Source organism: Aquarana catesbeiana, linkage group LG01, assembly GCF_042186555.1.
Source record: "Aquarana catesbeiana isolate 2022-GZ linkage group LG01, ASM4218655v1, whole genome shotgun sequence".
NCBI lineage: Eukaryota > Metazoa > Chordata > Amphibia > Anura > Ranidae > Aquarana > Aquarana catesbeiana.
Window position 1 is genome coordinate 289,458,478 of NC_133324.1, and position 20,234 is coordinate 289,478,711.

General features: G+C 43.2%; 1 protein-coding gene across 1 annotated transcript in view; it reads right to left on the minus strand.

Annotated features, from left to right (window-relative positions):
• CABP1 (calcium binding protein 1) overlaps nucleotides 1-6,970 on the minus strand; it is an 80,591-nt gene extending 73,621 nt beyond the window's left edge. The window contains exon 1 of the mRNA XM_073629290.1: nucleotides 6,042-6,970. Coding sequence (XP_073485391.1) covers nucleotides 6,042-6,815 — 774 coding nt within the window. The 5' untranslated portion in view covers nucleotides 6,816-6,970. The remainder of the gene's footprint in view (nucleotides 1-6,041) is intronic.
• Between the last annotated feature and the right edge of the window lie 13,264 nt (nucleotides 6,971-20,234).

The following is a 20,234-nucleotide window of genomic DNA, read 5'->3' on the forward strand; positions in this document are numbered from 1 at the left end:
TCGCAATAAGCGTATATTGATTAGTTTGCACAAAAGTTATAGCATCTACAAACTATGGGATAGATTTATGGCATTGTTATTATTATTTTTTTGTTTACTAGTAATGGCGGTGATCAGTGATTTTTAGCAGGACTGCGACATTGCGGCGGACAGATCGGGCACTTTTGACACCACTGTTTTTTTTGGGACCACTGACATTTATACAGCGATCAGAGCTAAAACTAGCCACTGATTACTGTATAAATGTCACTGGCAGGGAAGGGGTTAACATTAGGGGGCGATCAAGGGGTTAAGTGTGTTCCCTGGGAGGTGTTGCTAACTGTATAGGGGTTGGGCTGACTGGAGGAGGAGAAAGATCGCTGTTTCTAATCACTAGGAACAGACAATCTCTCTCTCCTCCCCTGACAGAACAGGGATCTGTTTGTTTACAATGAAAGATCCCCGTTCTGCCTGTCTCTGGAGCGATCGTGGGTGGCCGGTGGACATCGAGTCCGCTGGACTCGTTGGTTGGCTCCCCTGCTCGCGAATAAGCACGCAAATTCTCTATTCATTCACTCTTCAGAGTTAGTTACAGCATATAGCTGCAGACTAAAATTCATTGTAAAATCTTCTGTGCTAATCCACAAAATTGTGGACACCTGAAAAAACATAAGGTATAACAGCCAGCAAGTAGTGTATTATTTGAGTTTTGTTTTCTTTTTTTCCAATTGTTTTCAACTGTTGATCCGGCCAGTAATTTATTTTTTATTTTTAAACTTACTTTAACAGATCATCCTGCCCAGCAAAAGTGACTGTTAGAGGGGTTGAGACAAATCATTGAACACTGACAGGGGTGCTTAATGTGGTCAGCTTTTATTTAAGTAAAACCTTTATTCCAAAAAAGGAAAAACTGATGCTCTAACTGGGTAAAAATGTGTTAGCAGGAATTCTGCTTCAATTTGTTAGTAAATCCATCTAAATATGTTAATTTAACACTACTTTCTCCCCAGACTGACAATGCTGTTGTCCAAAGCTTTCTCCATTGCTCCTCCATCCAGAGTGGAGACACCCTACAGCAAGGTTCACACTAGCCAATGCTCTGAAAAGCCATCTGTGGTGGATCCCTTTTCAAAGAGTGGCTAAGCAGCCACAGTCAGGCTTCGGAATGCCTGTCTCTCTTTCTTTGTTTTGCCGAACGACAGTTTATAATGGAGCTAATGTGTAAGCTAAGCACTTAGCTTGCAGTTGTGGTGCAGCCCAATTAACCCGAATGGTCGAGTTTAAGTATATTGTGGGTATATAGATAATACCAAAGAATGGCGCCCTAAAAAATGAATTCGTAATATGTGGCTGCCCCTTTAAAAAAGTGAATGAATCACCTACAAACATAAAACAAAGTAAAGACTGGCGCTCACAATGCTGAATGTATACGTGAAAATACAAAAAATCATATGACTTCATGTAACCATGAAGATAAATGGTGCTGACATAACTCAGTGATACATAAATAACCAAAGCAATAAAAATAATCCAATGTGACAATTCCCAACACCAAAAACAATTGCTTCTTCAATATGGAGATATCTTCCATTCTTTCATCACTGGTGCTCAAGTAATGGATGGCATTAATGGAAGTAATGGAAGTGTTACTAAAGCCACAACAGTAAAATCAGTCAGTATTTGCAGTAAAGCATGCTTGTTATACTCACTGTGGAACCTAAGGGGTTAATCATCATTGTGTAAAAAGGCTGTTCGATCCTGTCTTCTGTGATCCTCCCCTTCTTCCACAGTCCCCGATCCATCTACTGATAGTACAGAGCCTTGAGGGTACTCTGCACATTCTTGCAGCCTCATAGGACAATCAGAGGAGAATGAAAATTCATCCTACAAGCTATAACCAGTGCTCGGCCTGATAGAAGTCACAAGACTGCTATATACTGCTGATGAGAAAAGGTATTTAGCAGTTTATATTTACTAAAATAATTGTATTTCCATGTTGTGTGTACTGTGGAAGACCAGATATAGTGAATGCAGGGTCCTGGGTTTAGTAACACTTTAAAGTGGTTGTAAACCCACTTTTTGGACTTCTACCTATAGGTAAGCCTAGAATAAGGCTTATCTATAGGTAGTAGAAATATCTCCTAAACGTGCACTGTTTAGGAGATATTTCACTTGTAGTCCGCCGGAAATTCCAACGGGGAAGAAACAAAACTAAGTGTCGTTCCTTCCCTAGCCTATGCCGTTAATCGCGGCTCCCGTGCGCATGCGCGGGAGTGACGTCTCGTGGCTCCGGCGAATCACAGAGCCGGAGTCCGCAGCCCGGAAGGAAGAGGGCCAGAAGATGGACGCTGCCCACACAGGGGACATCGCTGGATATTTTGCAGGTAAGTGGCACATAATGGGCTAGTATGCGATGCATACTAGCCCATTATGCTTTTCATTTGCAGGCTGCAGCAGCGAGCAAAAGAGGAAGTAAAACCCATCAGGGTTTACTTCCTCTTTAAGTTACAAAGTTGGAAGGTATTTATAACAATGACCCACATGCTGAAATGTATGGTGGTAATACCATATCTCCCAACTGTCCCTGATTTCGAGGGACTGTCCCTGATTTGGAACAATGTCCCTCTGTCCCTCATAGCTCCTCATTTCCCCCTCATTTTGGTCTGATCTTTATAGTTGTATATAAAATGCACTTTTTATCTTTGAAAAGTGTTTCCCGGTGCTAAACCTTTCATCCAGTTTCTAAATTGCTGCATTTGTACATTTTAAAAGCCAATATAAAGGAAAAGTAGTGGTAAAAAAAGCACTTGTGGGTTTAATTAACCTTTTTTGGGGGGGTTAATTCTCCTTTGAGGGGGTGTGGCAGGGGGCGTGTCCTATGCCTACATACATTTTCTACTAGGTTTCCCTCATTCCCATCTTAAAATGTTGGAAGGTATGGTAATACTACTTTATCAAATAAGTGGACTGCAGTATGAAAGCACTTTTTTCAGAACATCGTTTCTCTAAATTTCTTAGCTAATGTAATTTATTCAGTATGTTACATTCAATTTTCCACGATGCGAAGCACTGCAGTGGTGGCATGAACAGCCTCCTCTGGCTGTATTTTTACACTTTCATTAGGAGGCTGGGGGCTAGTAAAACCTGTTTTTACCACCCTGTGGATGCCTGTATTAGAGGCCTAAGACAGGAAGTGTGGCACTGGACAGATCAGCAGGTGAAATTAAAGGGAAAAAAAGAAAACAAATGCAGCTACCACAATTAAAGATTGGCAGGTTGCAATATATTATATTTTAGGGGGTTCAAATGCATTCTGGCCACAATCATGCTGGATTTACCACAATCAGATGGGATGTCCAGATATCTGATTCTATATAACCAAACAAGGCACCAAAACGACAGATTCTAAACTAAATGTGGGTACCGGAGGTGGGGATTCTCAAACAATGTCATTTCTGCTGTCTCATCCTGCTTTTAACACTGTAACCTTGTGACAAAACATGTGACAGGGTAGCCACAGACTCCAAATAATTCCTTAGATAATCAGCTAATATGCATATTATGAACCCTGACAATGACAGTTCCTGAGACAAAGAGCTAAATTACAAGCAAACAGATAAATAAACAAGTTAAATACAATATTTAAATATTTCACCCTCGAAATGACTTGTAGTTCTCTCCAGCCAGTCTTGTAATTCAGACACTCTTCACAGACAATAAAGTTAGGTCCTGGCAATCTCTACAGACTACTTTGCAGTTAAAGGGGTTGTAAACCCTTGCGGTTTTTCTATGCATTGAGGTTGTAATGCACCAGCCCCCAGATCCCCCATTTTACTTACCTGAGCCAGATTGTTCCTGCGCCAGGGACGAGCACATCCGCTCCAGCCGGTGTCTCAGGTCCTGATTGGATAGATTGATAGCAGCGCAGCCATTGGCACCCGCTGCTGTCAATCAAACCCAAAGTAGGGGGGGCTAATTCGAGCCCTGCTGTCTGTGTCAATGGATGCAGAAACAGGACACGGGAGCGCCCCCTGCACCGGTGCCCCGAGAGAGAGAGTTTCTCTGATGGGGCACTTGAGAAGAGGAGGAGCCAGAAGCGATTGGAGCCACTCTATGCAAAATCAACTGCACAGAGGAGGTAACTATGACATGTTTGTTTTTTGTCTTTTAATAAATAAAGGAACCTTTAGTATCCTTTAAGTAATTTAGACCAGGATCTAACTCTGCCTGTGATGAAGAAGCAGCAGCTCATTAGGCATCTCTGTACGCTTAGCTTCTGTAAGCATGCAAGGTTTCCAACCATCAGTAAATTTACTGAGAGTTTGTAAAATCAGTGATGTTTACAACTGTGTGTAAATATCAGGGGCTGATAATTTGTTATGCTGTGTTGACTTTTTCAAGTGTAAATCAGGCAAAATGACTTTTTATGGGTACTGTCAGTGTTTCCATGTTGTGTATGTATACTGTTTAAATATCTTAGTTTTTAAGAGAAGTTCTGTCTTTTTTCAGGTTGTCAGTAAAAAAAAAAAAAGTTCTCCGTCAGTAAATTTTCCATTTTCTTAGTTTGTGTATGTCTTTGTGTATTATGTATGATACATCATTGCCTTCTTATAACAGAAGATATTTACATATCCTCACTTCCAGCACAAAACCCCAAAACAAGGAATTCAGTTTCTGCTTATAGGTAAGTGGGCAATCATGCTACACATTGCTTTTTGTCCCTTTTAGCCACCTGTGCATCCAGAAGCACCTATGTGTAGTACAGGAATAGCTACAATTTTACAGAGCCAATATTACCAAATTGCATGCAGCTGCAAGATACAGCTTTACTGGTATCACTCTATGATAGAGAAAAAAATATTAGACTATACCTTTAAGGTTTAAAGACGTAAATGACTGTAACTATGTCAGGATGTGAAATATGCTCCTGCTATATAAATGAAAAAAAAAAAAACACAAAACTTATGGGACTGATTCCAGACATGTATACCTAAATTAAAAAATAATAGTAATAAAAAAATTATATATATATATATATATATATATATATATATATACTGTATGTGAAAATGTTTCCAATGGTCCTGACCAGCAAGTGTGTATTAAAAGAGGTGACGCAAACTATCGATTGATCTATTGGTGGGTTAATGTGGAAAAAACTATTTAATTTTCATGAAGTGTGCCATGCTTTAGTCACAGCCCCAATGGCCCTAGGGTGAAAGTGGAGCAATATTATTGATTAATGTAAATATTAAATGTAATGGGACTAAGCATAGTTGCAAATTAATTTTATCTGTATAGATTGTTCACTGAGCACATAGAAAAATTATTCTTATCTTCTGCTATATCTTATGCTATGCCACCCAAGTTTTGTTGCACGTCTGTCTAGGTTAAGGATTGTTATATGCATTGATATCAGTGCAGTATAGCAGTTACATATGGTATCATCCCAGTCATTTTCAGCCACAGCTTCTACTTCCTATTCAAGAGATAAATACCGTCACTCTACAACAAATAACTCTTTGTATTCTTACAGCAAAGTCATTGAAGGGTTTCACAATCCAGAGGAGGAGACTCTAGGTTTTCCATACAGTTGTGGTTACATTAATATAATGCCATTATAAGATGCCCATACCTTATTTCATTAGTACTCATAAAAGCCTGTGAAGTTGCTAATAACAGATTGAAAAATTGCAAAGTTTTAGGATGGTGTGTCACCTTATCTCACCAATGCCCTTGACAAGACAATGCAAGGTAGTTAAGCCAGTTTTCCTATAGGCTGTGCATTTTAAGACCTCAAGAGCAACATACATGTTAGTATAAACACAACCTAAGCAGAGATGTACTGATATTTGAATGATGTGACTACACAAGGACTGCAAAACTACAAATCTGCTTGGAACATAGACTATGAACCTGCATGATGATAAAATATACATTGCATACTAGAAACAGAGGGTGACTGCACAGCATGCATACAGGGTGGTGTGGGCAGAGGAGGGCATTGAGGTTTTGAGGATGCTAAGGCAAGGACAAAAAGTTGATGAGCCTAGAACTCTCACCTGGCCAAACACAGAACTCAGAATTGGGTGCAGCTCAACAAACAGGGGCTCCGAGTCTGGATCGGGGTCACTGTCACTGCTCTTGGCAGGTGGAAGGTCACTGACTTTGGTTGGCTGGGTGGAAGCTCCTTCTGAAACCTTCTCAGCCTCTTTCTTCTTTGTTCTGTGTTCATTTCTAGTCTCTGGCTGCTCCTTGGGATTGGGAGACACCAGCCTGGGACTAGGTGTGTGTTCCCTAGGACTGGGTGGGTAGTCCCTGGGACTGGAAGGTTGCTGCCTGGGACTGTGTGAATGGTGCCTGGGACTGGGAGACTGCTGCTTGGGACTGGGAGTCTGCCTGTGTGGAGTCATGTGCTGGTGACTAGGATGAGGGTGGTGAGTGGGAGTCTGTGGATGATGACTTTGATAATTAGGATGGTGCTGAATATGACTATGGTGCTCAGCAGCAGGTGGGCTGCTGGAGTGATAGTACCTTGAAGGGTACTGGGAATAAATGGAAGGGTACTGATGTGGATTAGCAGGGTACTGGACATATTGAGGGCTGGTGGGGTGTCTAGGCTTTCGTGGCCCCTCTTGCGGAGGGAGTCTTCTCATTATCGGGGGGCTTTCGGTTGTCCGTGGCGATAGCCGTCTCCGTCCCCCAGAAAGTCCACTCTCCCTGGGATGGCATAGAGGCCTCCTGAAGCTTGGATCAGTCTCATGGGGCAGCTGGTACCTGTGATGAACTCTCCTGTTCTCCCCAGTGCTCAGCACAGAGCTGCCGCTGTCGTTCATGGCTCTGGAGCCTGCTCAGTCCTGCCATAGGATGCTCAGCACACGGACAGCTGAGGCACAGGCATGTTCTACCGGCCACGTCTGTTCAGCACCACCGCGCCAGTGACAGCTCCAGCACACAGCTTGAATGGGAGGGAGGAGGGAGCTGGAATGGAAAGGGAGGAGCGGATCAGAAGGTGGATGACACAGGAGAGAGAGAGACGAGGAGAGGACTCATTTCTTCTCCCCATCATTTCCAATAAAAGTCCACAGATCTCACAATGCCCTGCTTGTGTCACATACACATCCATCCCTGCATGAATGCACATGTTCATGCACCTAGATCTGTAATGTGTTTTTATATGTAATGCAGGTATTTATCATTTACACATCAGTTTCTGCCTTCAAGGAGCTTACAATCAAATAATGAGTGTACACGTCTCATAAATTATCCAATTTTTTCTGATGGACCCCCCCGATAGGAATAATCTACAATCGACAACCTATTCAATCGATAGGACACACACTGGGAAGTGGATTTTGATCAATAGTTGGAAGATGTGATCATAGGTTATTGATTGCCTTTCTATTTCCACACTTATAATCCGATTCATTAAAATACGGCAAACAGTATAAACAAAGCATCTCAGTTCTGGCGATCGATGCAACAAGATCAATAATTTTCTGCCCTCAGTTTGACCTAAATGGAGTCTAATGGTGGCCACATACGCTTCGATTTTTTTTTTTTTTTTTTGTCCGATTTGATGTGCGATTTAATCAAAATGATCAAATCAGCAAACGATTAAACCATAAGCCATATCTTCCCCCTGTTCTTCCCAAGGTATGATATAGATTTATGCGGACAGTTTTCCTCGTTATTACATAGTCTTCTTTATTTGCTTACTGTTTACCATTGGTTCAATGTAAAACATGTCTCTACATTAAGATGCACTTTCAGATATGACCTTTTTTGGGTTTTTTTGTTGGTTAACATATGTGCTTTTTTTTTTTCTTTGGTACATCAACTGTAACAGTCTGGCTATTTACCTCATTGCTGTTTTTTGATAACGTGATATCCTTTGAACTTCTGTCTTATCTTGATTGTCTGTAACTGTTAAACCTCAATAAAACAGCTATAACTTCCTTTCCAATCGATTGAGCTTGGGTTCACACTAGAGAATTCGCTGCCAATTCGGCACCACATCTACATATCAACCCATTCATGCGGAGTGTATGTTAAGTTAATGACACCCTGCGATCAGTTTGCAAAACGCAGCACGATTTGCGATCCGATTCTGATGAAGACAAAAAAAAGTCGTGCACCAGTTTGGTGCGAATGCGGTGCGATTTGAGCCACACAAATCCATGGCTCAAAACGCACCCCAGAGACACCGCATGTAATTCGCACAGGAATGTGCTGCAATTCCAGCGCAAATTTACATACGATGTCTCCACTGCAGCAGTGTGAAACCAGGCTTATGCCCTGTACACACGGTCGGACATTGATCGGACATTCCGACAACAAAATCCTAGGATTTTTTCCGATGGATGTTGGCTCAAACTTGTCTTGCATACACACGGTCACACAAAGTTGTCGGAAAATCCGATCGTTCTGAATGCGGTGCCGTAAAACACGTACGTCGGGACAATAAACGGGGCAGTAGCCAATAGCTTTCATCTCTTAATTTATTCTGAGCATGCGTGGCACTTTGTGCTTCGGATTTGTGTACACATGATCGGAATTTAACCGATCGGATTTTGTTGTTGGAAAATTTTATAGCCTGCTCTCAAACTTTGTGTGTTGGAAATTCCGACGGAAAAAGTCAGATGGAGCCTACACACGATCGGAATTTCCGACAACACAATCCGATCGCACTTTTTCAGTTGGAAAATCCGACCGTGTGTACAGGGCATTAGACTCAGTTTTGATTGAATTCCATAATACTGAGTCAACTAGACAGGGAAAAATATTATCAATTGTTTTGCATCAGCTGCCAGCACTGGGATAGTTTGTACGTTAATCTGATCCTATGTCAATCGGATTATGAGATTGCATAGTTGAAATAGAGATGTGGTCAATAATTGATGATTCTAAGTTGCGATCGCATCCTAACTATCAATTAAAATCCACTTCTGTGTGCGGGGTATTGATCAAATGGCTTGTCGACTATAGATCGATTCTTCTTATCAGAAGAGATGGACCTAAAGAGAAATCAATCATTTATCATAGTGTGTATGGTCACCATAAATTGATCGGAAGGGAAGTTATGCCTTATGCCGCGTACAGATGAAACGGACTTGCCTACAAACGATCCCACCAAAGTCCAATCGTTTTGAACGTGATGACGTATGACCGGACTAGAAAAGGAAGTTCAATAGCCAGTAGCCAATAGCTGCCCTTGCGTCGTTTTCGTGTCCGTCTTTTTCGAAAGAAATCGATTCCGTCGGAAAGATTTGAAACATGTTCTATTTCTAAGGTCCGTCAGATTTTTCGACAGAAAAGGTCCGATGAAGCCCACACACGATCGGAATGTCCGATGGATTCGTTCCGTCGGACCATTTCTGCCGGAAAGTCCGGTCGTAAGTATGCGGCATTAGGGTCCCTTAGGTCTCTATCTTACAGGCATACATATACATGCTAGGGCCAATTTAGACAGGAGCCAATTAACCTACCAGCATGTACTTGGTGTGTGAGGAAACTGGAGTACCAGGAAGAAAACCCACACAAACACAGGGGGAACATGCTAACTCCATGCAGAGAGTGTCTTGGTTGGGGTGTTAACCAGGGACCTAGGCCAGGAGTGCTAATCACTAAGCCATTGTGTTGCCCCATTATGCATGGATAGAATGGATAATAGGTACTGGGTAAAGGTGACCTATTTTTAGGTACAGTATATTAGATGTACAGAGTGAAATACGCTTGTTGTGGTCTGCTTGAGACGATGCACAGGCAAACGCTGTTACTCATGTTTACATGTGCACACTTATCGGTGTATTTTTCAAACTGTCAAATTTGACATATAAAATAATATTCCTGTACAGATGTAAACGTGCATTATGGCGTTTTCCTGTGCATAGCTGTGTACAACGTTTTTGTTTTGTAATGCATGCCAATGGGCAAACTAATGCTGCAGCTGTGTTCTAGAGCCCTGAATCTGCAACAAAAACTCCTGACATTTATATAGCAACAGCAAGTGTACCTCTTGTTATTAAAAAGCAGCCCATGGGTTTCAAACAAGTGGCTTTGTCTAGGCTGAGATGATGTCATCTGCTGCAGGTAGGCATTTCCTCAGTCCCCCTTCCCCAGTGATCACTAGGCTGTACACCATAATTTTGTAGCAAGGCAAAAGGACTTACATGGCTGTGTTATGTCTGAGCTAGCGTCTTGGTACAGGAAAAAGATGCTGACTATGGATGATGCTCCTTCTGTAAGGAAAAGCAGATAAAGCTATTGTCACGGGAGTATTGTGATCTTTGTGAGAGGCAACAGACATCTGTAAGTGTTACAATTAGTCACTATTTTGCAAATGCAATGTTTCAGAACCAAGTGGCGGCTGGTAGCTCAAAAAATTTTTTTGGGGGGCGGGGGCGCAAACACACTGAAAAATTAAACTGTTAGTAATGCAGGACTGTAGATAACCATTACGCCCCCTATGGGCGAGCCGCCACTGTTCAGAACTATTCTAGACTCTTTTAACAAGACATCTCTCCTCCCTTAATAAAGACGTTTATACATGTTTCCAAGACCTTGTAGCCCTGTGTGATTTCTAAAGTCTAATAAATATACAGCTGTATTCAAGACCCCTAAGGCCTGCCATACACGATTTGAATCTTCCTGTTGAACCAGCCAGGATTCAAACCGTTAATAGGTAGGCTGAATGTACCAAGTTGGTTGATCGATCAACTTGGGTACAACCAACCTGGCAAATTCTCTTGCTATAGCTGCTAGCAATAATCACTGTCTTTTCTTGGCAGGGACTGCTTCCCCCGCCTGCCCCCAGGCCCCCTGCCGGGAGAAGACAATAGCTGACTCCCCTGTCAACACTATCTTTGGGGATGGGGCAATCGTGCAAATTTCTTTGAAAGAAATTCACACCGTGTATGGCCAGCCTTAAGCCCGTACACACGGGAGACATTTGTTTTGCCAGTACAAAAAATACAGGCCGACATTCTGCCCGTGTGTATGTTGGACGCAGAGGCGTATCTAGTGCAAATGGCACCTATGGCAAGCACTGAAACTGCACCCCTGTTAAAACATTTGAAACCCATCTTTCAGATAACCTTAACAAAAAAACAGCTAAAAAAACTAAAAGTCAAGCTCTTTAATCTTTCAATTAACAAATTATGGATTGGCAGTGATGAGCTGCACTAATGGGCACTGATAGACATCACTGATGAGCGGCACTGATAGGCAGCACTGATGGGCACTGATTTGCTGCATTTATGGGCACTGATAAGGCAGCACTGATGAGGCAGCACTAACACTGACTGGCGGCACTGATGAGCTGCACTGATGGACACTAATAGGTGACACTGGCACTGACAGGTGGCACTGATGAGCTTCACTGATAAGTGGCACTGATAGGTGACACTAGCACTAATAGGTGGCACTGATAGGTGACACTGGCACTGACAGGTGGCACTGAACTGCTGCACTGATAGATGGCACTGATAGGTGGCACTGATGAGCTGTACTGATAGGTTGCACTGATAGGTGACACTGGTACTGATAGTTGGCACTGGCTCTGATGAGCTGCACTAATGTGCACTGGTAGTGATAGGCCTTGGAGGCACTGACACGCCCCCCCCCCCCAAACAGTTAACCCACTTTAGTCAGAGCCAGTACACTGAGCTGCACTTGCCTGACTTCCCCAGCCCTATGCAGAGGCAGAGATTACTTGTTCTTGTACTTGTATGGCGCTTCCACCTCCTAGCTTGTAGTGGCGCCGCCCACACTCCTTTCCCATCAGCCTCTTGGGCCGGCCTCTGGATGACGTCATGCTGCCCGGGACGCCAAGGGGAGGTGCGCGCTCAGCCTCAGCGCACTAGTACAAAGGCCATGCAGAGCAGCATTCTCTGCAAGGCAATATATGTAGCGGCCGCTGCCGCGGGCCGGCTTACTGTCTTGGGCCTATAATTCAGCTGTCTGTCGAGACTGCAAGGCAATGTAGCAGCTGGCGGCCATCCGGTAATTGTGTGTAGAATCTCTGTATTGAGCCGATATTATGGTAGGGGCCTGGAGCTGCAGCTCCAATAGCCCCTACATTAATCCAGCCCTGGGAAGAAGAGATTCAAAAAAATGAGGAAACGAAACGGGAAAGGGACAAGTGGTTGAATGGAGGACCAAACCATGGCATTCATATGCCAAATAAACTTTATTAGTACAAAAAATATAAAGATAGAAAAATTACCCTCTGAGCACCATAAAATAGTGTATAAAAAGAGATTAAAGAGACAACGTCGTCACTCAAAAATATTGGACAACCAAGACATGGCTGTAAGCATGTAGAATAACCGCATAATACATGAATCTCATATATTTCCATATATCTGAGCCACAATGGTCTATAAGTGGCTTTTATCCTGAACACCGAACCATACTTGTCCCTTTCGGGCTGGTTGTATGCTACATGTGTCAAAGATTTCCACAGATGGCGACCGATTAAGGACTAATTGTCAATTGGTTATACATGAATTATTGCAAGGAAATGGACCCATCCAATCCGGGTCACTGGGACTAATCAAATCTATGTATGTGCGATTTTACAGCCATGACACTTTACTCAACTGGATTTTTTATAAACGGATCCACATTTCATGCAATACAGTTGCTGAGCTATTTGCACTAACACCCAAGGACTTCCTTGCAATAATTCATGTATAACCAATTGACAATTAGCTATAGTTTATGCTACTGTTTAAAATCAGCGGTGCACTATTTCCTAAAATATCAGGAAGCCCTGGACAATTATTCCTTAATCGGTCGCCATCTGTGGAAATCTTTGACACATGTAGCATACAACCAGCCCGAAAGGGACAAGTATGGTTCGGTGTTCAGGATAAAATCCACTTATAGACCATTGTGGCTCAGATATATGGAAATATATGAGATTCATGTATTATGCGGTTATTCTACATGCTTACAGCCATGTCTTGGTTGTCCAATATTTTAGAGTGACGACAATGTCTCTTTAATCTATTCTTAAACACTATTTTATGGTGCTCAGAGGGTAATTTTTCTATCTTCATAATTTTTGTACTAATAAAGTTTATTTGGCATATGAAAACCATGGTTTGGTCCTCCATTCAACCACTTGTCCCTTTCCCGTTTCCTTTCCTAAATTTTTGAACGAATTACCTAAGTTGTGGCGGTACCCCGTCTATACTAGATGAATTGGTTTCTTTTATTGCCCCCAAAAATATTTAACAGTAGTCTGAGATCCATCTTTTAAAATAGTTTTCTGGGAAGAAGAGACCCTGGTAAGTCAGTCACTCACGAGCACCCCCTTCATATGGCGCCCATGGCACTTTCCATATCCACTTTCCCTGGATATGCCACTGGTCGGACGTGCATGCTGGAAAACCAGCAGCCAATCGACTTCCAGTCAGTGCTCTCAGGCAATGGCAGAGAGTGTGATCAGAGTATTAAGGCGGAGGAGCCGTCCCCTTGTCAGAACACAACAGCTCAGCAGGGGAGATCACTGAACTAACCTCGCATGGTTAGTACAGCGGCTCCCGATCGGAACTGCCAGTTTTTTCTGTGCAACCCTCGGGGGTTGCATAAAAAAAACTGTAGTGTGTACCCGGCTTAAGTCTGTTTTGCAAGAAGTCTGGTGTGCTGGCAAGATATTCTACCGAATTTGCATACAATGGGAGTTAATGTAGGTTTAGACCTCTGTATGACAGGAATATGCGTAAAATCGCGTTTTTTCCTGAAGCGCAGAAAAATGTAATGCCATGTAGCGGATACGTTGTAGTGCTATTAATTGTTTCTGGCACCCCCACACATCTTTATTTGAAAAAATCTGTTTATTGGTTTTCAGAACATCAAATACAGAACAACAAACATTGGGTATCAGATGTGGCCCTTACAAGAGACATTTCATTTGGTAATCAGTTACATGAAACAGAACGGTATCAGGCTGGCTCCTGGGGTAGTAGGACAGTATAGGTCTTGAATGTGCACACCGAAATAAGACATAATATTTACAGCAGTATACGGCTAGCATTTGGCAAGGGGTATCCTGGGTACCGGGTTAAATCTAGTGTGCTTCTGAAGCTGTGGAAAGGTCCGCCAGCCATTTGGACCAGACCTTGTTGTATTTGTGAGGGCATCCTCTATTAGCATAACTGTCTTTGTAGAGGGGTAAGCTGTTGTTAACTAGTTAAGGGGGAGTGGGTTTGCGCCAACTGAGGGCTATGGCTTTGTGGGCATAGAATAGAAGTAACCCAACTAGAGTGCATCCTGCTACCATGGGAATCAGTTGCTCTATCAGGCCCAGCATGCAGATTGACATAGACGGTTGTAGTGGTATGGTGGTGACCTGGGTTATTAAATTTAATATCACTTTCCAATACCCGACAATAGCCGGGCAAGTCCAAAAGATATCAGCAAAGTCCCCTGGGATTCCCCCGTAACACCAGCATCCAGGGAGGGAATCGTGATTTATTTTGTGCAGTCTGTGTGGGGTAAAGTATGCACGATGGACCATCTCGAACTGTATCATCTGGTCTCTTAGTGTGACAAGGGATCTAAAAGGAAAGTCCCATATGTCGTCCCAATCGTCATTGTCAAAGTCTGGGATGTCATGTAGCCATCGCTTCCTGTTTCTCCAGAGTAGGAAGGGAGGTCATTATCAAATGAGAGGATAGCTGTGAGGTGGGCTTCTTCGCACATTCTGATCTGAGGAGGTCCTCCAGTGTAGACTGGACCACCTGGGGGGAAGAGTGGGAGAATTAGCGGCTGAAGGCATGGGAGAACTGGAGGTAACGAAAAAAGTAGGACTGTGGGACGTTAAAATCGGAAATCAATTTAGAGAGCGGGGCCAGGGATTGGTTGGAGATTACCTGGGCCAATGTTTTAATGTTAAATCTAGTCCAGGCGTGGGGTTTGGGCAATTTGTAGATATGTTCCAGGGTGGGATTCAACCATAGGGGAGCACTGGGAGAGATTGCATGTTTAGGGTATCGTTCAATTTTAAGACCAGCCCCCACGCACGCAGCATGGTGTGCATGGAAGGTGTTAATGAGTAAGGGGCCTGGGAGCCGCAGAACAGCAATGCCCTGTACACACGATCGGACATTGATCGGACATTCCGACAACAAAATCCATCCGATTTTTTCCGACGGATGTTGGCTCAAACTTGTCTTGCATACACACGGTCACACAAAGTTGTCGGAAAATCCGATCGTTCTGAACGCGGTGATGTAAAACATGTACGTTGGGAGTATAAACGGGGCAGTAGCCAATAGCTTTCGTCTCTTAATTTATTCTGAGCATGCGTGGCACTTTGTGCGTCCGATTTGTGTACACACGATCGGAATTTAAACGGTCGGATTTTGTTGTCGGAAAATTTTATATCCTGTGTTGGAAATTCCGACGGAAAAAGTCCGATGGAGCCCACACATGATCGGAATTTCCGGCAACACAATCCGATCGCACTTTTTCCATCGGAAAATCCGACCGTGTGTACAGGGCACAAGAATTTTAGTGCTTACAGTGATTTTACCACTGCCGCCTCAACCAAGGTGGCGGGGTTGGTTGTGTCAGAATTAAGCCACCATGCAGCGGTGACTAGCTGGGTGGCCAAAAAATAGTTATACAGATCAGGGCACGCCAGGCCTCCCTGGGAGGTCAGGTGCACTAGTGTAGACCATCCGTATCTGGGGGACTGGGGTCCCCATATAAAGGAGGCGAGGAGGTGATGCAACAGGATGAAAAAGGATTTAGGAATCCATTGCGGGGAGTGGCGAAATAAGTAGGTGAATTTGGGTAGGATTTTCATCTTTATCAAATTTATACGGCCAAATGATAGGGGTAGTGACTCCCATGCCTTCAGCTTCAGCCGAGCCTCTTGGAACACTGGGTATAGATTCAAGGATATAAAATCCGAAGCCTGTCTAGAGACCACCACCCCAAGGTATCTGAAACTCTCAGCCATCCAATACGCAGTCCCTTGATGTGTAGGGAGGTGCGAAGGGCCTCCGCAATTGGTTGCATCGCGATGGCAAATAGGGCTGGAGAGAGAGGGCAACCCTGCCGCGTGCCCCTGGACAGAGGGAAGGACTGTGACAAGCCCCCCCCCCAGCTTAATGGCTGACGTGGGGTGCCTGTAGAGTACCTGCAGCCATGTAATGAATATCAAGGGGAACCCCATTCTTCGAAGGACCTCCCAGAGAAAAGGCCACTCCACTGTGTCGAAGGCCTTTTCTATGTCCAAGGAGGCGACCACCCTAGAGCCCTCATTCAGGTGTTGTGCATGTATGTTGGTAAATAGTCGTCTCAAATTTACATCAGTTGCCCTATTGGTCATAAAACCAGTTTGGCCCCCACACATCTTTAAATGTCCCGTGTGATTCAGTGCAGCACAATTTTGGAAAAGAGTCTGGGACTTCTTTTTTGTATTTGCGTGTGGGTGCTAACCGAGTCTTATTGGCCGTTACAGCGACCATATGATGGTTGATTCCAGTATGGTTTACGATGGTAACATGTTTTTCGATCCACGATTACAAGCTGACACACTCCAGGATCACCAAAAAGGAGTGATCTGGACTGGTGCAGTACAACTATGTCTGGATGAAAAATGTACCTTCAGAGCAGGAAAGCTATGTTCCCTGTAGGCATCTCAAGTGGGAATGTACCCTTTAAATCAAAATTACAGTGTACGCGGCCCATCATTTCTCTAGAGACTTGTGACATCAGTGTGGCATAAAACATAGAGTGACTCATCCCAGAGAGAAAAACTGTAAGTGAATTGATACATTTTGCTAACTAATGATTCAGCTCTCACAGAGCTACCTGTGGATAATATTTACACTTTTTTAATATAAGACAAAGCAAAGTGCAAAGAGTGACTATGTACAATATTCTGATCAACTAATTGGAGTTTACCTTTCCAAGATTTCAAGCGTCATAAATTAAAGATGATTGTTATGTGGTTTGTACAGATTATTATACTTTGCAAATTGCTGCCTGTTTTATTTAACAGGAAACGTTTGTAATTTTGAGGCTGCATTATGCTACAGCATTTTGTGAACATGCGCAAAATCACACAATTTTTGAAACACGCAAAATATACATCGCACATGCAGTGCCCTTCATTGGTAGCAGCACCCTAAATGTGACAGGCAGTTGTATGTTATTAATTTCAAAGAAAAATGTGACAAACACATCAAAGGCCTCTAGCACACGGTACTGATGTTTGAGCATCTATTTTTTTGGACGTAATTTCAGGTGTCTGTTTTGCAAGTATTTGTGTGTATTTATGCGCATATTTGCGCGCATATCTTAGTTTGCGCATTCACATGCATAATACATTCCTAGTGAAACTTCATTAATGTTTATGCTCATATGCAAGTATTTGTGTGTACCGGCACAAAATACTGACCGGGAACACAGATTTTTCTTTTTTACTCAAGAATACGCAGTGCTTGTTTACACGTCTGTGTATACAGGCACATTGTAAACAATGGGCTGTATTTTAGATGAGTAAAAAAATTGCTGTACTGATCTTTTTCAAGCTGCAGTGTCTAAGAGGCAAAGTGCCAAGCTCGAAGCTCAAAAGGATGCATGAGCTACTTTGCCATGTTTGTCTCGTGTAGGGCAGCCAGTTTGAATGAATGGACCGTTCTATGCAATGTGCAAAGTGCAAAGTGCAACAACATGCAAAAAACATATAAAACGTACAGATGCCAAAGAATATAATCATTATTATCAAAGTGATACATTCTTTACAGTGAACATGTGGCTAGACTTTGCACATTAAAGTATTTACATATTCTGAACAAGCAGTAAATGGACTTTAAAACAAGTCCTCATTCACCTCTGTAGCTATATGCATTGTTGAGAAATGTGTATGTATTGAAAAATCACATACACATTATATATTCTATATCTATATAATTCTACTCTATATATTATATAATCACATCACTATATATTCTGAAAGCCGCAATCATTTGGGTTCTATGCAAGCACCTCCCCCTTTTGCACACTGAGCACACCAATTGAGCAATTGTATCATCCAATCAGAGAATACCTGGTATTCATTAATAAAATTACAAGGCGTTGTGTTCAGTGTGCAGAATAAACACTGCTGGAGCAGCACATGAAAGATCTGAAAGATCATGGATCTCGCTGTATGTAGTGCAGCATCCTCAGCAGCCTTACAAGTATCAGATATGGATTTTTACAGTAAGTTGATGCAAGCTGGCCCAATGTAAGTGTAATGCTTAGTGCTGAATGTTCTGGATCCCCTGTTCCTGTGCCCACAACTAAGTAGATAACACCAACAACTATGTAAATAAGACCACACACTCTGAATACACCTGACTGGGTGGGGAATTTTTAGTGCAAATGTATATGCAGCACCCTGGTAGCAAAAGAGATATAAAACAACAGCAATGATAAAGAGAACAGTTAAACTATAGCAAAGAAATATATTGCAAATAGATGAATAGTAAAAAGAAATATACTGTTTGAAACAAGCAATGGGTGTAGAGAGCAACTTCTAATCTTTATACTTGGGCAACCTTAACTAAAGAGAATTGAATCACTCTAATGCCACGTACACACGAGCAGACTTTTCGACCGGACTGGTCCGACAGTCTATCCGACGGACTTTCGGCGGACTTCCGATGGACTTTCCTAACGAACGGACTTGCCTACACACGATCAGTCCGATGGATTTGTACGTGATGACGTACGACCAGACTAAAATAAGGAAGTTGATAGCCAGTAACCAATAGCTGCCCTAGTGTGGGTTTTAGTCCGTCGGACTAGCATACAGACGAGCGGATTTTTCGACCTGACTCGAGTCCTTCGGAAAGATTTGAAACATGTTTTATTTCTAGGTCCGTCTGACTTTTGGGAAAAAAAAGTCCGCTGGAGCCCACACACGATCGAATTGTCCGACGGAGTCCGGTGCGCCGGACCATGTCTGCCGGAAAGTCCGCTCGTGTGTATGCGGCATTACAGTTAGGCAGTCTGTAATATACTTCTTCTGGGCAGCTCTATGGGGCCCAACTGTTTGTCGGAGCACTCAGGTTAATGTCTTTTTAAGCACTAATGATGGCACTGGCTCTGGTCCCTTTAAGCACTGATGATGGTACTGGCTCAAGTCCCTTTAAGCACTGATAATGACACGGGCTCTGGTCCCTTTAAGAACTGATGTAGACACTGATTCTGTTTTACTTGCAGACAACTGTTCCTCTGTGGTCAAAGTGTAATGTGGTTTTGGCCAGTGGCCTCTCACCAACTCCTGTGTCAGCAGTTAATCTCCCTCTGTTCACCCTGTGAAGTGTAGCCGGTCAGTGAATGCAGCATCCTTCCCCCTTGATCAGGCAGTGGGCTCTATCGTAATCTGTGGCACTCTATGATGTCCCTGAATGCCTGTAATTCTCTCCCTCACAAGTGCAGGGGTGAGTGGTCTGTTAGCACTCATTTCTCTCAGAGCAGCCTCCACACTTCTTCTCCTCAGCCTAGGAAACCACCTCTCCTCTATGCCCTATTGTCTTGTGGGATTTGTAGCTTACTCCTTCGACCTCACCAAGCCAGCTCAGTCTGTCAGAACTACACCTCCCACAAGCCTTGCAGTCCACATGCTGTATGCCTTCCTACTGGGTAGAGGGAGGCAATGGTGAATGCGGTCCTCCCTATGTATAAGTTAACATATATTAATAGAGGATTCCCACTTGGACCTTGACCTGAGGTGGTCCACCTGTAATATCCTCATTTGGGTAAAAATGCTAAGCTTGGAGTGTCCTTCCTGCTGGCTTCTCCCTCTCTCTTTCCTGATTGCTCCTTTTGTCTGTCTGTTGCCCCTTTCGTTTCTCGTCCCCTCTCCCCTTCCTCTTCTCACTCTTCCCTCTCTCTCCTCCACCACACCATGCCCCTGGGTACATGATGGCTCTCCTTCCTATGAAGGAGGTCCTCTTTCCTGTTACATAGTAGGTACATAGTTACATAGTAGGTGAGGTTGAAAAAAGACAACCTATGTGTGTGATTATATGTCAGTATTACATGTTAATGACGGTATGTTACGGTTAGTTCAGGTGCTTATCTAATAGTTTTTTTAAACTATCAACGCCCCCCGCTGAGACCACCACCTGTGAAAGGGAATTCCACATCCTTGCCGCTCTTACTGTAAAAAACCCTCTATGTAGTTTATGGTTAAACCTCTTTTCTTTTAATTTTGGTGGCCACAAGTCTTGTTAAACTCC